General features: G+C 40.6%; 1 protein-coding gene across 2 annotated transcripts; it reads left to right on the top strand.

The window, feature by feature from the left end:
* The first annotated feature begins 240 nt into the window (after positions 1–240).
* Positions 241–21,343, top strand: adgrg2a (adhesion G protein-coupled receptor G2a). Of its 2 annotated transcripts, XM_069512996.1 has the most exons (35): positions 242–588; positions 2,623–2,711; positions 2,905–3,230; positions 3,486–3,744; positions 4,521–4,577; positions 4,761–4,802; positions 4,883–4,957; positions 5,499–5,546; positions 5,631–5,701; positions 6,161–6,229; positions 6,334–6,371; positions 6,458–6,597; positions 7,146–7,257; positions 7,350–7,411; positions 7,569–7,616; positions 7,713–7,780; positions 7,861–7,898; positions 8,028–8,067; positions 8,155–8,189; positions 8,408–8,535; positions 8,615–8,732; positions 9,019–16,465; positions 16,637–16,773; positions 16,859–17,015; positions 17,361–17,516; positions 17,710–17,832; positions 17,965–18,010; positions 18,097–18,200; positions 18,391–18,515; positions 18,590–18,858; positions 18,981–19,080; positions 19,513–19,799; positions 19,887–19,988; positions 20,234–20,347; positions 20,422–21,343. In XM_069512996.1, the coding sequence occupies exons 1-35, from the start codon at positions 569–571 to the stop codon at positions 20,520–20,522; spliced, it is 11,151 nt and encodes a 3,716-aa protein (XP_069369097.1). In that variant the 5' UTR covers positions 242–568; the 3' UTR covers positions 20,523–21,343. The 2 variants fall into 2 exon arrangements, with proteins under 2 accessions (XP_069369098.1, XP_069369097.1); XM_069512997.1 differs by lacking the exon at positions 4,521–4,577 and having other exon boundaries at positions 241–588.
* Positions 21,344–25,883: the final 4,540 nt, after the last annotated feature.

The following is a 25,883-nucleotide window of genomic DNA, read 5'->3' as shown; positions in this document are numbered from 1 at the left end:
ACACACACACACACACACCAGATAAAGGCTATAATACCCTGTCCGGGATCTGTCTGACCCTGTATCCTGTAATACCAGCTGCTGCCCTCCAGTCCCACTGAGAGAGAAAAAGATGTGGACACATGTAAGGAGAAATACATTCAGATACATTCGACATTTGTCCAACTTTGGTCATTGTCTTTCTCTGTCCGTCTCGTCCCTCCTCCCTCTCGTCTGGAGGTGTGTCATTATTACGTCTACAGTCTCGCTTGAGCAGACACATTTCAGAAATCCTGATCCTGATTTCCTGCATGCAACTACATGCCGCAGACGATGCTTTTATGTAAGAGACAGGTGGATACAGGGGGGACGGCGAGGGGCAAGTGAGGACAGAGACGAGGGAAGAAGGGATAAGGAACCATCACCAGGGAAGAGAATAAGGAGAGGAAGACAGAGAGATATCTTGGCAGTTTTGGACTCATGAAAGGAGGATGAACGAGAAGACAGCGGAGGGATGGAGGGACCAGAGCAATATGTGATGACAAGTCCTCCTCCATATATATCACACACATACGTATAAACACTGGAGATGCATCTAAAAAGCATCAGGTAAGAATTTTTAAAGACTTCTTTCCAGGTATAGTAAGTTTTCTAACTTCACTCTGCACAAACAGTAAAAAGTGACAGTGTATTTCAGAAGTGTTTGAGGACGACTCACTAAAGACGAGGACTAATTCTGAAGTATCAACACAGGAGAGGAAAACACAACATCATCTAAATTCTATGAATTGTAGTTTTCTTTACCCCAGAAAAGGCCGTTTATATTTAAATACTTTATATTTAAATACTTTATATTTACATGGAGGGGACCCTCTCTACGGAGGCCACCATGTTTTTTACATTAGTCCAGACTGGACAGACTAAACACCTTTTGAGTTTTATGACAATTAAAGTCCACCACAGGTTCTTTCTCATGTTTGGAAGGAGAGGGTGAGGTGAGGGGTGTTCAGCCGCAACGTGCAACTTCAACACTAGATATCACAAAATTCTACCCACTGCACCTTTAACACATTAAAGGTTGCGTCTTTGTTTTTGTAACCACGGTAAAGCAGTGGCTCTGCGGAGGATCAGGAGAGACAAGAAAAATTCAAGAAATGTCTCCACGTTGTTTTCTCCTCATGCTTTTCTTAGACTTCAAAGACAGTCAGACTGTGGGAACAGAAGTTAAAGTAGGACAATGGCTGTGTAGTCTGTGTGTCGCCGTGAGGCTTTGAAAGGTCGAGTTTCTGTTTCCGACGTGACACACATGATAATCACATGTAAATGTACAGTTCTGTCACAGCGGCAAAGTATTGATGATTATGATATTGAGGACGTTACTCGACAGAAACCAACCTGCTGTCTGATTTAAACTTAAATCTGCAGCACTGACTCACACTTTAATTTTATTTGTAGGAAATCTTTCAGTAAAGTGTCAAATGAGACGAAATAAGTGACACATTCATTTTAAACAGATTTTTGTACCCCAGCCAGCAAACCCTGTGTGTCTGCATTTCTTTTTAATCCCATGGAACTGCAGACACTCCCTGTAATGCAAAAAAATCAAGACGTGTATAAATGTATACGCACATATTCCTTTAATGCTTTGGTAATGACTCCATTTACTTTAATTAACGTGCAGGGCTGAGGGTGAGGCTATGATAAGAGAACAAGGCTGAAGGAACAGTATGTTTGTACCAAAAGTAAAATCATTTGAAGAAATCATTATTCAACCAACTGCTGCTACACCTGAAGAACAAACTAATGCAGCGAGCACACCAGACAATTAGTTCAGCTCTTTTTATGGACATTGCAAAAATAAAGGCCCCTCGTCCTGATTTCCTTAATATTTACTGGTATAAAGATAAAGTTTACCAAACTGCAAAGAACTTTTCATGTAAATATTGCATTTATTTACATTAAATTAGGAAAATGTGTTATGAGGGAATCATCACCAAGCTGCAGGATTTTTATATAAACAATTCATCAAAGTCTAATTAGACAGCATTAGCCATAATAACTTAATATGTCATGGTTGTGGTATCAGCTGCTGTGCACAAAATGTAATAAAGGAGATTTCATAATTTCACATTAACATAAAGTCAAACAGTCAATGATGTTTCTGTTGAATTTCCCTTTTTTAAGCATCTAAGTGACAAAGCATTCTGTATTATATCAAAATCTTATGGGTGTTAACTGAAGCGTATCAACAACATGGCAACAATAACCTGTAATTTATAAAGGTGTGAATTTAGCGAACTGTAATCCAATCTGCTGCATCCAGCCCTGCCCTGCAGTCCATCCCCGCTGCAGACAAAGCCACAGACAAAGCCACAGATAAAATTAGATAGTTTTAGTTTACCAGCTCTGAATTTCTGTGAAATCCCAAAGCAGGAATATACACTGTAATAATATCTAGAATAACATCGGCTGCATTCAAAGATATGGGAGGAGGAAGGTGGCAACACACACAGTCGATTTTGTTTTCAACCAAAGAACATTGGACATGAGATTCAAATATTTGGCAGAGCCGTGACCGAGTGACGTAAAGAGGAAGAGCCTCGTCTCATCTAATGTGAATTTATTTCACATTTGTGTCTTCAGGAGGATGCGCTTCGAAGAACAGTGGGGATGGAAACACCATTTCCTTCTAGTCATCTGGTTCTTGCTGCTGGCAGCTGCTCCACCCAAAGGTACACGTCTGTTTAGAGATATTAGTTTTGATTATTGGTTTTACATTAAAAAGAGGCATTACATTTGAAATGGCAAAGCATTAAGATTAACCATTTTCTTTGGATCTGAGAGTTTATGAGACTATTTCTGCAACGAGAGCATCCGCGCAGTAAAATTATACCTTCACAGCTGCATTTCTTTCTCCCTTTCCAGCACTGGGATATTTCCTGGGAGACACCAAGGCAGTATTAAATGGCTGTGAGGACCACTGGACCCTGCAGGAGAGGGCCGCCATGCCTCTGCTCTTTCAGATGACCGTGTGTGTGGACATCCGTGTGTTGGTGCCCGGATCCTGGGTGGCCTTCTCTTACAGCTCGGTCTACGCCCCCAGGCCTGAGCTGGGTCTGGAGGGAGACGACGGGGCGTTGTACGGTTGGCTGCTCAGGGTCCGACACAGATTTCCTATCCAGTTGTCCCTAATGCGCTGGCACAGGGTGTGTCTCAGGAGGGACGTACTACGCAACTCCTTCAGCCTGGAGGTAATATCTGCTGTGTACAAGTATGAAGCGTGTTGGATACGTACACCGATACCTTATTTAAGTAAAAGTAACAAAACAATAAAAGTAAAACTCATGCATATAAAATATTATTTAAATGAAAGTAACAATATAAAATTACTCCATTGCAGGTAAAAGTCAAGCATTTAAAATGTTACTTAAATGTTCTGTAAATAAAATAAAATAATCTGAACCACTTTATTTGTACATATAATATTTAACATCTGAATGTTCCAGGTCGATGGGCAAATGGTGGCCGAGAGGACCGTCATCGCTCAGGCCATCCCCCCCTCCGGCTCCTTGTGGCTGGGCTGTCGTCCCAGAGACAGACCCCGGGCGGCCCAGCTCGGACAAGTGGAGCTGTACATGTTCCGGATTTGGGCCGACCTGGACGACCATCACTCCTGCGAGGACGGCACTGTGATTGGCTGGGATGCTCGTTACTGGGGCATCACCAGTCCCAATGCCAGAGAGAGGGACCCAAACCTTCTGTGTGGTGAGAGAGACATGCATGAAGTCCTCTTGATCTCAAAGACAACTTGATTCGACGCATAGATAGAACTAATCATTGTTTGCATGTTCAACCTAAGACAAAGCATGAAGATCTTTAGACGTTTTCAAGCATGCATCTTATTCTAAGCTGTTTTCAGTCATGAACTCTGGAGGATTTCCTCAGAATGGGCTCCGGACTTTCTCGGGAGTTTGCCTTTCACACATGAACCACACAGGAGGTTCGATCTCCGGAGCGTTCAGGTCAGGGGTGGAGCAGCAGGCAGGACGTACCATATTAATTCTGCTGTGGAGATCGCTTGTTTTTGTTTACAGCACATTGACACTAGCGTCTGAGAACTAAAAGCTCTCTTGACGTCTTTTACGTGTATCCCACCACTTTCTCATCCTACACCATGAGAAAGTGTTTGCTACAACAACACATATAGTCCCTCGGAGATCGTCCGGAGGTTCTCTGGAGTTCAGTGCACGTCTGAAAGCAGCTCTGGAATGTTTTTCCAGCCTGATCTTCCACATTTTTCTTTTATGAGATGTATCTAAAAATAGATCCAAATCAAATATTATTCTACTATTATAAAAAGAACAAACTAGACATGAGAGAGAACAAACCCTCCAGTTTTAATTAGGAAACATATGATATGAATGTGATGTTTGAAATCCCTCATGTGAAGAAGAAGTGTCCGTCTCCAACACCTGTAGTTGTGCATGTATGTTTAGAGCATGTTGGTAGTTGAATGTTGCCTGTTTCTATGTTTCCTGTAGACCACAGAATGTGGAGACGTCGTGCTCGCAGAAGTGTTACTAATGGTTTATCCTCAGGTGACTTGCACACTCACATGCATGTTGTGTGTATCTGTAACATACATGTGCATTGGTCCACATGTTTGTGACAAAGGGAGGGGGCTGTTAAATGTGTTTTGGTTTTTTTTAATCTCAAGATTCATATAAAGAAAGATAAAGATTGTTGAAGCAGTGAAACTTTAATGACATTTGTTGTTCCAGCAATTACAACTTCACATGAACGCTTATTCTCAACTCCACCTGGTAAGAATCATTTCACAATAACATCTCCGACGAAATATATTCATCCTCATTCTTACTGGACCTGTATCTTTTCCATTTAGTGCTGTCAGCTCAAACTACCTCAGGTCCAGTCATAGCAACCACGGACCTGAGCAGCCAGACGCCTTCGACCACAGGTGAGCGATGTGCTCATTGTCAATTTCAATTGGTCAAATTTATGTAATTCAGTTCATCACTTCGATCGATTATAATAACACAATAATGTCAAGTTGTAAAACTTTAAGGGCTTAGTTTTTGTTGAAAAGTGGCAGAATTCCTGTGACATCAAACTTTTTTGTCCACCGTTGCGATCTGTTTAATTTATAGAATACAAGATTAGAAAGTCAGTAAAGTTAATGATAAAAGGTTATAAAAGTATTTTTTTTAATGTGGGTCATTTATCTAAGCTATGATAACCTTCTAATGTCAAGGATGATACAATAACTAATTATACAATCAAGTATAATTTAGTTTAATTAAGTAATTAAGTATTTCCTCATGGTTTGATCACTGTCCATCACTTCTGTTAAATGTTTAAAAATGTTTAAAGTTGCCAAATTTTAATATTAAAAATGTACGACATGGCTTCACGTCACTCATTTATAATGGGTTAGTCTGACACAATGTTAAGAATGAACAACATTTCAATGTGTTTCTCCTTCTTCTCTATTCTTTTAGGTTCAGGACCAGGAAACTGTAACATCAGCCAGCTCTGTTCCGACACAGGTGAGAAATATTCACGCTTTGTCCCTTCAGGAAGTTTTATTTACATATAACTGGCTGAAAAAACATCTTCTGTTCTTTCTGCAGATGCTTATTTTTGGATGATACTAAGTGTTGAGAGCAAACAAATCAATATAAAGGACGAAGTGAAAGACCTGGTGAGAGTGAAACCTTTCACCTTGTTGTTTTTTCATGTCTCCACCCTGTCTTCTCTTAATAACTTTAATAGCCACGTTGTCACAAACGAGTCTTTCAGGCACAGGATTCATTCTTGGGAGCAGCAGCAGCAGAATCGTGCCAGAATAACATTCCAACCTTGTGACTCACCTGAAATTAATTTTGAAATTGCCTGGCAACCATTTATAGTAGTGTTACACAGTGAAATTAAGAAACCTTGAATGTTTAGACTCAAACTGAGTGAGATGAACGGGCCCCATGAGCCTTTTTATACAGAGTCCTGTTGGTAGAAGCTAAAGTCGAGATGAGTCCAGATTATTGTATGCATGTGTGTGTCTGTGTGTGTGTGTGTGTGTGTGTGTGTGTGTGTGTGTGTGTGTGTGTGTTATCTGCCGTCATCTCAGAATCTGTCTGCCTCTGTCTCTCCATCTCACACTCAGCTGACTCAAGCATTTGGCTGCAAAGGAAATGCACCAGAGATTTTCTGTCAAGGTGGAACAAATGTTCAGGTCAGTTTGTCCCAGAAACAGGAAACATCATTCCACTTTCCAGAATAAAACCTCTCCCAGACGACACAGACAAGTGCATCTCTTCTCTCTCTCTCTCTTCTCAGTGGGTCGAGGTTTCCTGTGGTGAACAGAGGAACGTGAGGTAAATCATGTCACCAGGTAATTCTGCTGTACACGTGTACTTCCGATTTCTACTCCTCACTTGTGGGGTGAACTTGTTGTTTCCAGCAACGCGACCTGCGGCGTGCTGCTGAAGCTCAGCCACGCGTTCTCAGCGTGTGAGCTGCAGCTTGCCGGAGTTTCTGCACTGCAGCAAGCTGGAAGCAATGGAAGCCGAGCGAGTATCATTGGAGAGGTGGAGAGAGTCGGTGAGCACTCATCAATCAGTCGCTGCTTAGTCCCCATCCATCACAACACAAAACAAACACAATCATTCAATTTTCAGCTTATTAGCAGAAAAAGCCATTAAGCTGACATTTAAATGACACACGGTCATGATGGTGTGAACACAAACACACCCATACTTGTACAAAGTGAGAACACGCTGCACATGCGGATGTACCTGTAATACTTCATATGCAAAACACAAATTAGAATGCAGACATTTGAATACTGCAGCAATTTTTGGAAAGTGAGGACCACACGTTTTCCATGGGCTGGGTTAAGACTTGGTTGAAGGGCGAGGCATTTAGTTTGGATGGTTGAGGTTAGGGTGAGGGGCTGGGGAATGCATTATCGTCCTGGTTAAGGTCAGGGGTCAGATGTGATGTAGTTTCTCACAAACAACAAGACTTTACATAAATATCCTCTTACAATTTCAAATCCGCCCAAAAAAGTCCACAAAAGTGAAAGAACACACAAACACACACACACACAGACACACTCCTGACCATCCTGAGGATTTTGTCACCGTCAGGTCGAAATCTGTGCGAGGACCCGAAGTCCCCTGGTGACAACTTTGTGAGGTGCACCTTCACTTCCTCCCTGGATGACGTCTGCCAGACCAACACACACTCCCAGTTTAAATGGTGAACATCACGTTTGTCTCCCTGTTCTCACTGTAAGCCCTTGTGTGTGTGTTTGTTTGCATGACACACTTATCATCTTCTACATCTGTTAGCTCTCCCCTGCAGCTCAACCACAGCGTCGCAGCTCAACAACCAACAACACACTCCTGCAGCAGTGAGTATCGACACCACAGACAAACTGTTCACCTGAATACTCTGCTGCTTCCGCTGCTGCTGCTGCTGCTGCTGCTCCTGCTGCTGCTGCAACCGTTTGAATTTCCCTACGGGGATTAATAAAGGACTTCTGATTCTGATGTTTGTCTGTCTCTCAGGGCAAAGGTCTCACTTTTGTGACTGTTCTGCGGTCTGCAACTCTTCAAGTAAGAAAACCACCAGAATATTCTGTCTGTATATGTTTGCACTATTAAATGCACACACACCCAACCCAGCTTTGATTTGTGCATTTTCTTTTTCAGGCAAGTTTTTCGCCATAAGAATCAATATCAGCGATCCTTCTGTTGATATTAATTTCCTGAGGAATTTGGTAAGAACATCACAATATGATTGAACTTCCTTTTGTAAACATGCTATATACGTACTAACTGTCTACACATCATCTGGCAGTTGTCAACACTTACTGTTTGTGATCCAGCGCTGACAGGGTAAGTCACTATCCACTTTTAATCAATGCTGAAAGTTTAATAATGTATTTTAAAAAGCAGCTCAAGAATTAAACTAACTAAACTGTTGCAAATAACATGAAAGAGACGTTGACGATTCCTTGTTCGTAGGTTTTGTGAACCTCATCCAGAGATTTCAAATCATTACAAGGTAAATCTTACAGTAGATGATATTTATATATATTTTAATATATGAAAGCTGTCTATCGTGTTAACCCGAACCTTTTCTTTATTCTAGCTTACTCAAGTGGAATGTCAGAGGACCACGCAGAGGTAGACATTTAAAATGAAGAACCACTTTATTAAAATTCGTGGACCTATATATTTATCAGTGATGATGATGGGCAGATGCAGAAAGCACTTGTGAAGAAATATAAGGAAAAAAGATGACAAAAAAAAAAATGCTCACACTGTGGGGTGCAATACAGATCGTTATGTTTGACAATAATTAATAAAGGTGGATTTCTAACCTGCATCCTGCTGCTCACTAGTTTAACCAGCTGCATGGTGATTCTGGAGATGAATGGATCTGTCAATGGGTGCCTCCTGAGAAATGTTGTGCAACGACTCATTGACCACCACAGTGTCATCACAAATGAAAAGCCGCTCACACGCATGGGTGAGTCTTCATGTTTTTCAGTTTTTTCACATTGATCCCATTATGAATTCTCCGTTGAAAAGCAAATCTCTGTCCTCAGTCTTGTGTGGTTCTCCTGGGTCCACTGTCTCTAATCTGTTGGCGTCTAACCGGACCTGGGTTGCCAGCGACCAGCCGACCTCTAATGTCTGCCAACCTGACTCCACTCTGGTTCAATGGTAAAATGATACAGCATTATGATTATATTTAGAAAACTGGTGTTCTAGTATGTGTGTGTGTGTGTGTGTGTGTGTTAGAGAAAAATCTGCAGTTTCTTTCTCAAAAAAATTTATTTTTTGAAATCTGGGAATTCTGGTATTCAACAAACGCTGCAAAGATAAACACAGGTTCAACTTGTGAAATCGACCAGATCTAACCCACTAAACAATAAACATCAAATAAAGTTAAAAATTCATATGAAGTTCTGAACATCGCATATTTTGCTTTTTGTCTCTTCTCTCATAGTGACGTGAATGAGACACTCGCTGTTCTTCTGACTGACAGTTGCCCTCCAGAACTTTCCACAACCACGCAAAGAACTTCCCAGACTTCCACGACAACCGGCACCTCTGAAGCTTCAGCTCCGTCCGTCACCGCCCACTTCCAACAAACTAAGACAACAACTGACAACACCACAGCAGAGCAGCAGACAAATGCAACACAAGAAATAGCTCAGCCCGACACGACAACTTCACCCACAACAATTAACGACACACAATCCTCACCAGCGCAACCCGCACTTCAAACAACCTCACATAGTATAACCATTGCCGACTCCAGAAGTACAACAGAACAGTACACTCAAACTACAGTGATTCAAAACACAACCACAACACAACAACACACAACAGAATTGATATCTACTGTCAACTCAACACAAACCAACACCACAACGTCTGCAAACACCTCAACAACTACTCTGGCTCCGTCAACAACATTTAACACAACTACACTGTCTCACACAACACTGTACAATGTAACTACAGCAGATGCACTTACACCTCCTCCCAGTAACACAACAGTGTACAACATAACTACAGTCACACCTCTTACACCTTCTCCAAATAACACAACACTCTACAATGAAACTACAGTTACAACATCCAGTGACACAGCAGTATACAACATAACAACAGCAACTGCACATCTACTTAATCACACAATAGTGTACAATGAAACTACAGTCCCACCACTTACTTCTATTCCAAATAACACAACGCTTTACAATGTAAACACAACTGATACATTTGCATCTTTGACCAGTAACACAACAGTGTACAACATAACAACAGTCAGACCGCTTACATCTTCTCCAATTAACACAACACTCTACAATAAAACTACAGTTACACCTCCTAGTGACACAACACTTAACAACATAACAGCCATTGCACGACAACTCAATCACACAACAGTGTACAATGTAACTACAGCAGATACACTTACACCATCTTCCAGTAACACAACAGAGTACAACATAACTGCAGTCACACCTCTTACATCTATCTCAAACAACACAACGCACTACAATGTAACTACACCAGATAGATTTACACCTTCTCTGAGTAACACAACAGTGTACAACATAACAACAGTCAGACCAGTTACATCTTCTCCAAATAACACAACACAGTACAATATAACAACAGTTGGAACACTTACATATATTCCAAATAACACAACAAACTACAACTCAACACAAACCAACACCACAACGTCTGCAAACCACTCAACGACTACTCTGGCTCCGTCAACAACATTTAACACAACTACACTGTCTCACACAACACTGTACAATGTAACTACAGCAGATGCACTTACACCTCCTCCCAGTAACACAACAGTGTACAACATAACTGCAGTCACACCTTTTCCAAATAACACAACATTCTACAATGAAACTACAGTTACAACATCCAGTGACACAGCAATATACAACATAACAGCAACTGCACATCTACGTAATCACACAACAGTGTACAATGTAACTACAGCAGATACACTTACACCATCTTCCAGTAACACAACAGAGTACAACATAACTGCAGTCACACCTCTTACATCTATCTCAAACAACACAACGCACTACAATGTAACTACAACAGATAGATTTACACCTTCTCTGAGTAACACAACACAGTACAATATAACAACAGTAGGAACACTTACATATATTCCAAATAACACAACAAACTACAACTCAACACAAACCAACACCACAATGTCTGCAAACCACTCAACAACTACTCTGGGTCCGTCAACAACATTTAACACAACTACGCTGTCTCACACAACACTGTACAATGTAACTACACCAGATGCACTTACACCTCCTCCCAGTAACACAACAGTGTACAACATAACTACAGTCACACCTCTTACACCTTCTCCAAATAACACAACACTCTACAATGAAACTACAGTTACAACATCCAGTGACACAGCAGTATACAACATAACAACAGCAACTGCACATCTACTTAATCACACAACAGTGTACAATGAAACTACAGTCCCACCACTTACTTCTATTCCAAATAACACAACACTTTACAATGTAAACACAACTGATACATTTGCATCTTTGACCAGTAACACAACAGTTTACAACATAACAACAGTCAAACCGCTTACATCTTCTCCAATTAACACAACACTCTACAATAAAACTACAGTTACACCTCCTAGTGACACAACACTTAACAACATAACAGCCATTGCACGACAACTCAATCACACAACAGTGTACAATGTAACTACAGCAGATACACTTACACCATCTTCCAGTTACACAACAGAGTACAACATAACTGCAGTCACACCTCTTACATCTATCTCAAACAACACAACGCACTACAATGTAACTACAACAGATAGATTTACACCTTCTCTGAGTAACACAACAGTGTACAACATAACAACAGTCAGACCAGTTACATCTTCTCCAAATAACACAACACAGTACAATATAACAACAGCTGGAACACTTACATATATTCCAAATAACACAACAAACTACAACTCAACACAAACCAACACCACAACGTCTGCAAACCACTCAACGACTACTCTGGGTCCGTCAACAACATTTAACACAACTACACTGTCTCACACAACACTCTACAATGTAACTACAGCAGATGCACTTACACCTCCTCCCAGTAACACAACAGTGTACAACATAACTGCAGTCACACCTTTTCCAAATAACACAACACTTTACAATGTAAATACAAATGATACATTTGCATCTTTGACCAGTAACACAACAGTGTACAACATAACTACAGTCACACCTCTTACACCTTCTCCAAATAACACAACAGTTTACAACATAACAACAGTCAGACCGCTTACATCTTCTCCAATTAACACAACACTCTACAATAAAACTACAGTTACACCTCCTAGTGACGCAACACTGAACATAACAGCCATTGCACGACAACTCAATTACACAACAGTTTACAATGTAACTACAACAGTGATCAACATAACTGCAGTCGCACAACAAAACACTACAGTTACAACGATGAAAACAACAATTAGCAGATATTCAACTTCTCTCGAAAATACAACTGAGTACAATATAACAGCAGCTTCCAACAATTTCACAACAGCCCCCAACATCTACACAAGAAATAACACAACAACCAACAATTACACAACAGCTTCTAACAGTTACACAACAGAGTACAATGTAACCACACCCACCAACAATTTCACAACAGCCCCCAACATCTACACAAGAAATAACACAACAGCCTTTCACAATTACACAACAGGGAACAATGTAACAACAGCCAACAATTACACAACAGCCTCTAATGATTACACAACAGAGTACAATGTAACTACACCCACCAACAATAACACAACAGCTTCTAACAATCATACAACAGAGTACAATGTAACTACACCCACCAACAATAACACAACAGCCTCTAACATCTACACAACAAATAACACAACTGACTACAATGTAACTACAGCTGTCAACAATTACACAACTGCCTCTTACAATTACACAATAGGGCACAATGTAACTACACCCACCAACAATTACACAACAGCCTCAAACATCTACACAACAAATAATACCACAGCTTCTAACAATTACACAACAGAGAACAATGTTACAACAACAGCCAACAATTACACAACAGCCTTTAACAATTACACAACAGAGTACAATGTAACTACACCCACCACCAATAACACAACATCCTCTAACATCTACACAACAAATAACACAACAGCTTCTAACGATTACACAACAAAGTACAATGTAACCACACCTACCAACAATTTCACAACAGCCTCCACCATCAACACAAGAAATAACACCACAGCCTTTCACAATTACACAACAAAGAACAATGTAATAACAACAACCAACAATTACACAACAGCCTCTAATAATTACACAACAGAGTACAATGTAACTACACCCACCAACAATAACACAACAGCTTCTAAAAAGCACACTACAGAGTACAATGTAACTACGGCCGCCATCAGTTACACAACTGCCTCTAACAATTATACAACAGAGCACAATGTAACTACACCCACCAACAATTACACAACAGCCTCCAACATCTACACAACAAATATTACAACAGCTTCTAACAATTACACAACAGAGAACAATGTAACTACACCCACCAACAATTACACAACAGCCTCCAACATCTACACAACAAATATTACAACAGCCTCTAACATCTACACAACAAATAATACAACAGCTTCTAACAATTACACAACAGAGAAAAATGTAACAACAACACCCAACAATTACACAACAGCTTCTAATAATTACACAACAGAGTACAATCTAACTACACCCACCAACAATTACACAACAGAGTACAATCTAACTAAACCCACCAACAATTACACAACAGCCTCCAACATCTACACAACAAATAATACAACCGCTTCTAACAATTACTCTACAGAGAACAATGTAACTACACCCATCAACAATTATACAACAGCCTCTAATAATTACACAACAGAGTACAATGTTACTACATCCGCCATCAGTTACACAACTGCCTCTACCAATTACACAACAGAACAAAATGTAACTACACCTACCAACAATTACACAACAGCCTCCAACATCTACACAACAAATAACACAACTGACTTTAATGTAACTACAGCCGCCAACAATTACACAACTGCCTCTTACAATTACACAATAAATAACACAACTGACTTTAATGTAACTACACCCACCAACAATTACACAACAGCCTCCAACATCTACACAACAAATAACACAACTGACTTTAATGTAACTACACCCACCAACAATTACACAACAGCCTCCAACATCTACACAACAAATATTACAACAGCTTCTAACAATTACACAACAGAGAAAAACGTAACAACAGCCAACAATTACACAACAGCCTCCAACATCTACACAACAAATAACACAACTGACTATAATGTAACTACAGCCGCCAACAATTACACAACTGCCTCTTACAATTACACAACAAATATTACAACAGCTTCTAACAATTACACAACAGAGAACAATGTAACTACTACCACCAACAATTACACAACAGCTTCCAACATCTACACAACAAATATTACAACAGCTTCTAACAATTACACAACAGAGAACAATGTAACTACTACCACCAACAATTACACAACAGCCTCCAACATCTACACAACAAATAACACAACTGACTATAATGTAACTACAGCCGCCAACAATTACACAACTGCCTCTTACAATTACACAACAAATATTACAACAGCTTCTAACAATTACACAACAGAGAACAATGTAACTACTACCACCAACAATTACACAACAGCTTCCAACATCTACACAACAAATATTACAACAGCTTCTAACAATTACACAACAGAGAACAATGTAACTACTACCACCAACAATTACACAACAGCCTCCAACATCTACACAACAAATATTACAACAGCTTCTAACAATTACACAACAGAGAACAATGTAACTACTACCACCAACAATTACACAACAGCCTCCAACATCTACACAACAAATATTACAACAGCTTCTAACAATTACACAACAGAGAACAATGTAACTACACCCACCAACAATTACACAACAGCCTCCAATATCTACACAACAAATATTACAACAGCTTCTAACAATTACACAACAGAGAACAATGTAACTACACCCACCAACAACTACACAACAGCCTCCAACATCTACACAACAAATATTACAACAGCCTCTAACAATTACACAACAGAGAAAAACGTAACAACAACACCCAACAATTACACAACAGCCTCTAATAATTACACAACAGAGTACAATCTAACTACACCCACCAACAATTACACAACAGAGTACAATCTAACTAAACCCACCAACAACTACACAACAGCCTCTAACATCTACACAACAAATAATACAACAGCTTCTAACAATTACACAACAGAGAAAAACGTAACAACAACACCCAACAATTACACAACAGCCTCTAATAATTACACAACAGAGTACAATCTAACTACACCCACCAACAATTACACAACAGAGTACAATCTAACTAAACCCACCAACAATTACACAACAGCCTCCAACATCTACACAACAAATAATACAACAGCTTCTAACAATTACTCTACAGAGTACAATGTAACTACACCCATCAACAATTATACAACAGCCTCTAATAATTACACAACAGAGTACAATGTTACTACATCCGCCATCAGTTACACAACTGCCTCTACCAATTACACAACAGAACACAATGTAACTACACCTACCAACAATTACACAACAGCCTCTAACATCTACACAACAAATAACACAACTGACTACAATGTAACTACAGCCGCCAACAATTACACAACAAATTACAGTGTAACTACAGCATCCAACAACTACACAACAAGTCACACAACAGAGTATAACATAACTACAGCAGCCAACAATTACACAACAGGATACAATGTAACAACAGCTGGGAACAGGAACTTCAACAATGGCACAATCACAACAAATAATACAACAGCCTCCAACAATTACACAACTGCATCTCAAAATTACACAACAAATAATACAACAGCCTCCAACAATCACACAACAGCCTCTAACAATTACACGACAGAGTATAATGTAACTACAGTTGAGAGTAGGAACCTACACAATGGCACAATCCCAACAAGCAATACAACAGTGAGCACATTTACACATTCTCCAAATTACACAACAGTAAACAACGTAACTACTGTCTCAAACAACTACACAACAATAGAGAATATTACAACTACTACTGTTTCTTTAAATGTAACAGTTGCACCCATCACGGAAACACCACAGAACACAAATGTGACTCACACAACTTCACAAGTTAACGAAACTCTTAACAATGTAACAACAATGACAATAAACTTGACCATGAACAACAACACTTCTGTTGTCGACAACAGCACGACAACCACAGCATATCCACTGAAAAACCAAACAGCAAATCAGAACACAGCAAGTACGACCCAAAACATCACATCATCTGCAAAGACTTACAACAACTCCACGACAACTGCCACCAGCTTGGAACCAGCTGTCACTCACAACGTTACTACGGGAACAAGCTACAACCAGAACACGACTACAAGCAGTTTAACTACCGATGTCAACCAAACAACAAAAAACCCAGTTATTACTTCACTGGCGCTTTTAGCCACTACTTCATCCACAACCACTTCTCCGATAACTAAAACTACTACTTCTAAAACTTCATTTACTACTGCAACAACTAGCAGTACTGCAACAACTAGCAGTACTGCTACGTTGAGCCAAGAGGCAAAGGAGGAGCAGGCGAACGAGCTGCTGAATCAAACTCAGGATGCGTCCAAGCTCAGCTCCTCTCAGGTGAAGCTACTGAAATTCTTACGTGTTTTTGGATTGTTAAACATACTACTGCCGTTTTGTTGGCATCATTACATTGGGGAAAAAAAATCTATATATTTTTGTTATGTTTAAAAAAGTGGGAGGGAGCGTAACGCTCATTGAGCCGTTAAAATAATCTCATGGATGTTGCAGGTGGAGCAAATAGTGGGGCAGTTGGAGAAGCTGCTGGAAGGCCCCTCTGTCTCTCAGTCCGTGGGACAAAAAGCCATCAACATCATCAGCAACTTGATGGAGGGCGACGCTGGGGCCCTCTCTGGATCGGCCAACAGGTAAAAATCACAATAAATAAATAAACCCTCAGTGACTTTCACTGTACATGAACGCAGGTTTTCTACAAATGTATCGTGTCGACAGGCTGATTGGAGTCGTGGACACCGTGGCTCTGAAGCTGGCCGTCAGCGGCGACCGAGGGATCATCTCGTCAGAGTCGCTGGTCCTGGCGATCAGGACGGTGGACGGAACCAACTTCCCCGCAACATCTGTCGACATCTTCAACACTGATAATGTCCAGGTAGCACACGTTCAGGATTTTCTTCCACAGCAAACACAGAACAAAAAAAAGAACTCCGCAAAAAAGTTGAAATCAATGATCTTCAGTACAAATGTACCTATAGAATATATTAACGTCCTAATATGGACTCTCACTTGCTATTGACCATCCTATTTAAAATGTATGCTATTTAATTACCATATATTTATATGCATGTTTACTTATTTATTACTTTTTAACTGATGTTTCCTTACAATCCCCTTTACTGCCTGCAGATGTCCCCATTGTGGGTCTAATAAATTATTTATCATCTCACATTATCCTATAATTGCAGTAATCCTTTGTTAACCTTTTGGTTTTTTACAGCTCCGTGGTCTCAGCAGGTCCAGGTCTAAGAGGTCCGGTTCTGCTCTGGGCTCTGTTTTCTTGCCCTCCACCCTGACGTCAGGTCTCAGTCCTGAGCAGCAACAACAGGCCAGCAGGGTCCAATTCACCTTTTACACTAAAAGCGTCTTTTTCCAGGTACTTTACCACCGTCACATCCAGATTTGCCATCAGTCATTTCTAAATTGTTATTTTTCTTCAGATCCAACATTTATTTTTAGGCTGCATTAAAATTATATTTGATATCAGAGCAGTTATCTTACTCAAATATGAAGAAATGTGAATATTCTGTATTCCTTAAACTGATTCCATTCCTCTCTTTCCTCTGCAGGACTCAGCATTAGACAACACAACCTTCGTCAGTCCAGTTCTGGGCTCCAGTGTTGCCAATTTGTCAATAAGCAACTTGAGTGAGGACATTCGGTTTACCATCCAAAATATCAACCCCGTAAATGTGAGTGGTTTATTGTCATGAACCCATTTATTCCACGACAGTTCAAAAACAATGGTAACTTTTCAAAATAAAAGGTTAATTGTGAAATAGCAGCTAGAAGAGAGGATTCAAACGTTTTTCTTTGGTTCACAGGGAAACTTTGTGGCCTCCTGCGTATTTTGGGACTTCAGTCGGAATGGTGAGTACTGGACACTTATGCCTCATGGAGTTGGTTGAATTGCCTCATGTGTGAACATCCCTGTTTTTGTGTGTTTTCTGGTTCAGGTGGAAATGGAGGCTGGAGCTCTGCCGGCTGCTTTGTTGTCAACACCACATCAGAGGAAACAATTTGCAGCTGCAACCATCTCACGGCATTTGCAATACTGATGGTCAGCGTTTAATGCTTTTAAAATTTGGTTCAAATCAGCATTTATACAGTAATTAAACAAACCAATGAACTTGAACATTGCAGGTACCAAAATAAGTGATCCAACTTTATGTTTGAAGTAAGAAACTGTCTAAATTTGTACATGTGTTCACTGTTTGTATATTTGTGTCTGTATCCCGTCCTCCATGCAGGACTTGTCCAGAGAAGGAATAACCGATCGTGAGCACGCACAAATTCTAACGTTCATCTCCTACATCGGCTGCGGAATCTCGGCTATTTTTCTTTCCATCACTTTATTGACGTACCTTTCATTTGTGTAAGAATCCTTCTCTTCTACAGATATACCCTAATTTCCCGTCCGAGCATTTTCTTTAAAAACTGTCTTTGCAGGAAACTGCTGCGAGACATTCCGGCCAAGATCCTGGTGCAGCTCTGCTTGTCCCTCCTCCTCCTCAACCTGGTGTTCTTATTGGACGGCTGGCTGGCGCTCTACCCGGCGATCGGGCTGTGTATCAGCACCGCCTTCTTCTTGCACTACTTTCTGCTGACGTCGTTTACCTGGGCCGGGTTGGAAGCTCTGCACATGTACCTGAGCATCGTGCGGGTGTTCACGCCTTACCTGAGCAAATACATGCTCAAGTTCACACTGATAGGCTGGGGTGCGTCCTGTACTTTAAACCTCACCGCCTAAATGTTATTACTTGGATGTATAGTCATGGTTCAAATGTGTTTTTTAAGCATAATTCTTCTATAACTGTTTTATGGATGTATTGTGTTGCAGGTATTCCTCTCATCGTGGTGATCATCATAATAGCAGTAGACAAAGACAACTACGGTCTGGTTACATATGGAAAATACACAGATGGCACCACAGACGACTTGTAAGTTACATTTAAATCTTTATTACCTCTGTGTAAATGCAGGTTAATGCTGTATTGCACTGTCATATGATGTTCGCAGGTCCAAGAGAAAAACAAAACAGACCATATGAGAATATTTGTATTCTTCCTGTCATTGTTGTATTTGACCACTGGAGGGTGAGACACTCTTCTCTTAACTCTTCTCTATCTGTGGCGCTGAAATGTTTTAATGTGTATTTTTCTTTCTCTCACTAAATATCAGTGGATTTATGACCAGAATTAATTGTCATGAACTTATCAGGCCAGATATCAACAGTTCTATATGGATCTGTACAGGACCTGAAAGATTAACAATCAAGCAGTTGTAAATTTCAAGTTACATTTGTGCTTCACCAAGGATGAATTTTCAAAACTTCCTATCTCCTAACCATTCCTGCTTCTGTCCGTCTGTAGCTGTTGGCTGCGTAACGACATCGTCTTCTACGTGGGCGTGGTGGCGTACTTCCTGCTGATATTCGCCGTGTGCCTGCTGGTCTTCATCGTCGTCATGGTCCAACTGTCTCGGATCAAGAAGCAGAACCCTCAGAACCAGTCTGCGAACAGAGGAGCGTTGACGGACATGCGCAGTGTCACCGGCCTCATCGTTCTGCTCGGCCTCACCTGGGGCTTCGCTCTGTTCGCCTGGGGTCCGCTCTACCTGCCCTTTGTTTACCTCTTCTCAATATTCAACTCTCTGCAAGGTGAGATCATCAGAAGAGGAAACAGTTTATCCATATTACCAAAACCTTGATATCAAACCTTTTTTTTTTTTTACTTGTTCTGCGCAGGTTTCTTTATCTTTGTTTTCCACTGTGCTGTGAAGGAGAACGTCCGCAGACAGTGGCGGACTTATCTCTGCTGCGGGAGACTGCGATTGGCTGAAAACTCTGGTGGGGCACTAAACGTTTTCTTAAACCATGAACACATTAGGTCAGGGTGCATTGTTTTCAGTGAAGAAACCAACTAAAGCTTGGTTTCATGTTAGACTATAGGACAAGATGATGAATACCCGTCTGCACAATTTAAGTTACCAACTACCAGTAGATGTTAGCCGGTGTCAGCGGCCACCAGCCGATGTTAGGGACGTAACTTGAGTTGTGCATCTTGGCGTAATCATATATACTTTTTTCAACAGATTGGAGTCGCACGGCCACTCAGAACAACAGGTCGATGGGCACGGTCTTCACCTCAGTTCCCCACTCGGCCTCTTGGACCTCCTCTGTCGCCAGCGATGGCACCAATAGCAGCGGTAGGTTTAATCTGTCAAAACTGCACACGCAAAAATATGACTCGTCTGTAACTGTCCCCGCCCCCCTCCCCCAGGGTCTGTGTTTGTAGACAGCGGAATATCCGACGGCTCCCAAGGCGACGTCCTGCTCAACGATCTCCACAGACGAAACGTGCTGTTACAGGGCGAGGTCTGACGGCTGTGTCGAGGTTGGGGGGGGGGGGGGGGGGGGGGGGGGGGGGGTAAACAGGACTTGAAGGTGTAATGAAGGACAGAAGAGTTCAGAGAAGAAGCGCGACTGAAGTTCCTGAAGAGGAAATTGCTACTTGACGTAATTTGTTTATATAATGTAAGAGGGTTGTTAACAGCGGTAAATGTACAGAAGGAGTATTTGTGACTGAAAATCTGAATTTTTACTTTACAGCTTTGTTCCAGTTTCTGTAGAATTATTACTGCAAACATTGTTTATATTACATAATATTCAGACTGCAATAAAAGTCATGGCCTAGAACGCAGCCTAGAACAGACTGTTTCTCTTGTTATGAGGCGAGTTTGCTCTCTTTTTGTAGTTGTTTCTCCTTTGGGAACATAAATGGAAAAAAAAGGAAAATATTTCATGTGTTTTTAAAATTAACTGTTGTCACTATATTTTTAAATTTGACCCTCTCTCTAATGAGGGACGTCTACAGGCACTTTGAGAAATACTGCAGCGGGAAAGTGGACAAGAGGGAAACATGCTTTTTTATTTAATCTGTTTTTTGGAGGTTTTATTTCTCTTTTACTTTTATTTTGCTACAGTTCAGTGTTGAATTTCGAGAGATGTACGATAATATGAGATTTTATTAGATATTTTTTTAAAAGAAGTGTATTGCTTATGCAGTTTGTTGGAACATAATCAACAGTGAGGATTTATTTCCTGCCCTTTTTTTGTCAGGAGCAGATTTGACTAAATGTCCTTGCAGATGAACATGTGCATGCCATGAACGAGAAGATAATAAACCTTCAATTTATTACCTGTCCGGTTTGTCTCTTTTGAGTCAGAGAGTTTCACGTCTGCTTGACATCTTTACATCTTTTAATCAAACCTGCTCAACGGAGAAAACCCTCCAATTACCTTCCCTGCAGCCTCCGCGCTCATCACAGGGTTGTGTAACCTTCAGCAGAGAATCCCGCCGCCGGCTCAATCACAGCCGGGAGGGTCGGCCCCAGTGGCTGCATGGGAGAAGTGAGCTGCTGAAAAGTTTAACATGAGTTTAGATCTCAGAACGGTGTGAGACCTCAATGTGAATTAATGAGTAATGATGAGGCAAAGAGAAAAGATGTCGCAGAGACGAATATGAAACACATTAATAATCTCCAAAGAGAGATTATCAATAATTAACACTTAACACTTGATGGGGTCTGATTTACCCCAAACAGGAGTACTTGAAACTTTCTCTGTGATTTTTTTTTACTTTCTGTATATTCAGAATATACTTTAAATACTTTTTAAATTATAAAATGTGATAATACAAAGTTTTTATACTGAACATATGTGGATCTGGAAATTCCAAATCATCTATTCTTAGTATCTTTGCATTACAGGCGTGTAAAACTTCTTCATGGACGATGAAGGATAGAATAAAAGGATAAATTGTCTCTGATGCTGCTGGTATACTCAGCAGAGCCACCTACCTTCCACCAGATGTCAGTGTAATCATGCAGCTTACAGCAAACTGAGCAGGTTCACTGTCATCCACACCTATGACATTACCAGATGAAAGTTTGATGCATGGTTATTATTAAGAAAAACATCTCACTTACAATCCTGTTTCCCTAAAACCATATTATCTGTAAAACTGAAAGCTGGGACATGTAATGACCCAAAACTACTGACCTGCAAAATCCTTAAAACCTCATTTACTTGCAGATTATTCATATATGCATAACTCCGACATTTTTTTCTGCCTCTGCTGTGAACCTGTCAGATTCAATATCCGAGCGTCTTGACAAGCAGCGTGGATGCAAAATAAATGTGTCTCAGTCTGGTTCACTCCACTAATTTGCTGGCAGATTTGACCAACTAATCATGCATCAGTCAAGAGGGACGTTTTCTTTTTTTTCCTCCTCGTCTGGAGTTTTAATTAGATTTGAAGGTTAACTTTTAGTGCAGCTGCAGCACAGCGGCCCGTGTGTTTTTACAACCTCACTAATGCTGGGTGTGAGCAAAGGGTTAAAGAGAGAGTATAACACACAGAGGCATCGAAATCGATTAACATTTCATTTCTAAAAGGACATTTTATGACTGGTCTCAGGCCATGGGAAAAACATAAATAAATAAATTCCTCTCCTTAAAGTTCACCAACAAAGAATCGACCCCTTTCATTGTGCTGTGACGTAGAAATTCATGCTCTTTTCTCTATTATCACAGGCCATCAATATTTAATCCAGGTCAAATGAAAGGTCTGTCTCTTTCCCCGGGGGGGTTTGCTTTCACAGCTTCAGCACCTGAGCAGCATTTACATGCAGGTCACACCGGGAGTTTTTCATTTAGTTTAAGGAACAGGTACAGATGAGAAGACACTGATGTGTTCCCACATGCAGTTGATTTATTTTTGTATTTTTGTCATGTTGATATTTGAGGCTCAGAATGTCATTTTATGCAATAGTAAGAAAACTTTCCACCTTACAAAGTTGCTGGTGGCTGCCAGTTGCAGTAATTTAGCGAGCTAGCATCAACTAAAATAACAATACAGCACACTAGATGATTTTCAACTTTTGACCGATGACACGATGACAGAACACACACTTTTCACGGTGGCGGGTCCAGAGACTTGAAATCTCACAATCTCGGCTCGCTCTCATTGGCTTTTGCTGGTTTCTGTTGGAGCCAATTACACGATAATCTGCAGCATTAAGATTATTTTGTAAACCCCTCACACTTCAGGTTTATCTGGGAAGATAATCGGCACAGCAGCCTTTAATAGCACAGACCTGCCTTTAGTTACAGCTGAAGAGTATCGATCATTTGCACCTCAGCAGCTGTTCATTAGGTGAACGTTGGCTCATTCAGCCTGATTTCTCTGCTCTCTGAAGACCCGCTCCTAACAAAACCACCATCACAACCAAGGTAAATATCCCACCAAGCTCCATTACTGCAGTTTCCTTATCCGAAATATCCACTTCAGTACTTTACCTATAATTTGCGTAACTTTTACCATTTATCTTGTGATATCTTAGAGTTACTTATCCTGATATTTTTAGTCTGCAGGTTCCAGTTACTTTATGTGTCTTTCCCTAACGTGGCTTATTTAAAGTAGATGTGGCGAAAGTATCATGAAAGTATTGTGTCTGAAGAAGTACTTGTATCAGCACTTGGCAACGGAGGGCAGTAAAACACAAGGAATCTGATGTGTTTCGGATGTGTTTATGTGTGCTCTGTCACAATGACCCATCTGGCGGAGGAAATAGACGGCAGCTGGAAGTCACTTACTGTGTTTTGGTTTCAGTGGAGTTAGACAGATTGGACGAATGGAGAAATGCATTTACTGGTTGATTAATCTGTTGAGTTACTGGCACGTTTCATTTGTTTTGGAGGATTTTTTTTTCGAAGAAAATTGAAGTTGTGGTTAAAGGATGAGGGGCTGTGTCCTGATGGTGATGACAAACCCATATACCTCATGACACAGGCTCTGTTTTTTTCCTTTTTAAACATGAGTCATACTCGTCTGATGATGAAGAAGAAGAAGCTGCTGCATTGATAAAAGCTGCTGGCTCAGCTGCAGAGGAATCAGCTGTGCACCAAGTCCACCTACGCAGAGACTGGCTAATGGCAGGTCACAGAAAGAGTTGGAAGAAAAGAAGTCAAGGAAACAATATAGAAATGCTACAGTTTCACATTCCTATGGTGCAAGTGTAATGGGCCATTGGTGTTCATATGAATAGTCGTTAAATACCCAGGGAGGTGATGAAAGGTCTGTATTGTAGGTGGAGGGGATAAACAGTGAAGTGGACCTTCTCTCTTTTGACGCATGGTTTCTCTACAATAGATGGCCTGTGTCACTGCACTTGTCCTCTTTTTCTCTCTAAACCAGTTGAGGCAGATGGCTGCCCAACCTGAGCCTGGTTCCTACTCCAGGTTTCTTCCCTCTAATAATGAGTTTTTACAATATGAATGGATTATTACTGTGACACCGTCCCTTTCAAAACGACATGAAATACCTTTGAATACATATGTGTCTGTGTGTGTTGGACGGATACGATACCGTGAAAGACTGTACCTCCTTCCTTCAGGCTGTCGAGACAGCTCAACGTCTACTTGTGAATGTTTTCTACTTCGAATGTTTTGTGCCTTGATGAACACTCGTACTCATATTATCTATCAGACACTGTTTCATCTTTTAACACCATCAGCACAAACTGAAGTGTCCCCCGGCAACCATCAGGTCACTGAGGCAGATCTCCCCATCACATGCTGATTGAGAGGAGTCACCGATTCAGCATCATCTTTATTGTTTGGAAAATTGGAAATTCAAAATTGTGCTTATTGTCCTCCAGCTGTCGTCAGCCTTCGAAATTAATTGAGAAGCAAAAAAGTGGGCTAACATGTACTTGCATTTGTAACATGGATTCTCAAACAGCTTGTTTATTGCTCAGACTTTTAGGGATGCATGAATACAAGTATGAAAGTCACTCAACGGATTCCAAATGACTGGTGCACAGAGTGAAAGATGAATTCTCATGGAAGAGAAAGAATTGCACTGCACGCCACAAGTGCTTATGAAACTATGAGATCTGACTGTCTGCATGGATGGTAATAACTTTATGGACCATAGTGCTAGCATGCAGTAGCCTGTGATAGTGCAAGCATGCAATAGCTCAACAACACGAGCAAGCAAAACATTTACTGAGCAATTTCACAGCACATTTGTGATTTTAAATAATTGTGGTTCATACATTTTAGCTGCCACCTATTTCAAAACTGAGAGGATTTTTCTCTATATTTATTTTTATAAAGTTATATCATGTAATAGAAGGGTTAATGCATGGGTGAGCAGCTGATGTCTATTGTCGTGAATGTTTTAACAAAGCTAATTATTATAATGCAGCTAAAAAGTCAAGAATGGGAAACAGCTGAATATGAGCCTCAGTCGACACCGTGCATTCCTTGTGTTTTTGTTGTGGTATGACTCAGAGAGTGCTCACATAGCCGAAGGTCCTTTCACCCTTTCTGGACATTCACATCCCAGACAAAGACGAAGTACAAAGAGACAGACAGGAGAGGGAGGGAGACATGGTTACACAATACATTACAAGACATGAAAAGTGTTGCCTAGACCCAGGGGACGTCTTATTCAATAGCTATTTGTCCAACTTGCATCAGCGGAGGGGTGGATTTTCATCAGAAAGGCTGTGCAGCAGGAATGAAACTGACAGATAATGGTATAGTCAAATGGTGGAGACGTTTCTCATGCTCCTTTGAATCATGGAATATGTGATTGTTGAAAACCTGACGTGACCAGAGCAGGAAGGGCTTTCTGATTGTCTGCTGCAGCGGCTGCTTTGTCCCAGTTAATAA

The sequence above is a fragment of the Paralichthys olivaceus genome, chromosome 17, assembly GCF_024713975.1.
Source record: "Paralichthys olivaceus isolate ysfri-2021 chromosome 17, ASM2471397v2, whole genome shotgun sequence".
Taxonomy (NCBI): Eukaryota; Metazoa; Chordata; class Actinopteri; order Pleuronectiformes; family Paralichthyidae; genus Paralichthys; species Paralichthys olivaceus.
The sequence above is the reverse complement of the archived record's forward strand: the minus strand, read 5'-3'. Positions and strand labels throughout refer to the sequence as shown.

Bases quoted from the DNA above. Each gene is read 5' to 3' on its own strand.
- adgrg2a (XM_069512996.1), top strand. From the start codon at position 569: ATGCATCTAAAAAGCATCAG. The intron at 7,781-7,860 runs GTAAGAACATCA...ATCATCTGGCAG, and splicing joins TTAATTTCCTGAGGAATTTG to TTGTCAACACTTACTGTTTG. The intron at 19,800-19,886 runs GTGAGATCATCA...TGTTCTGCGCAG, and splicing joins AATATTCAACTCTCTGCAAG to GTTTCTTTATCTTTGTTTTC.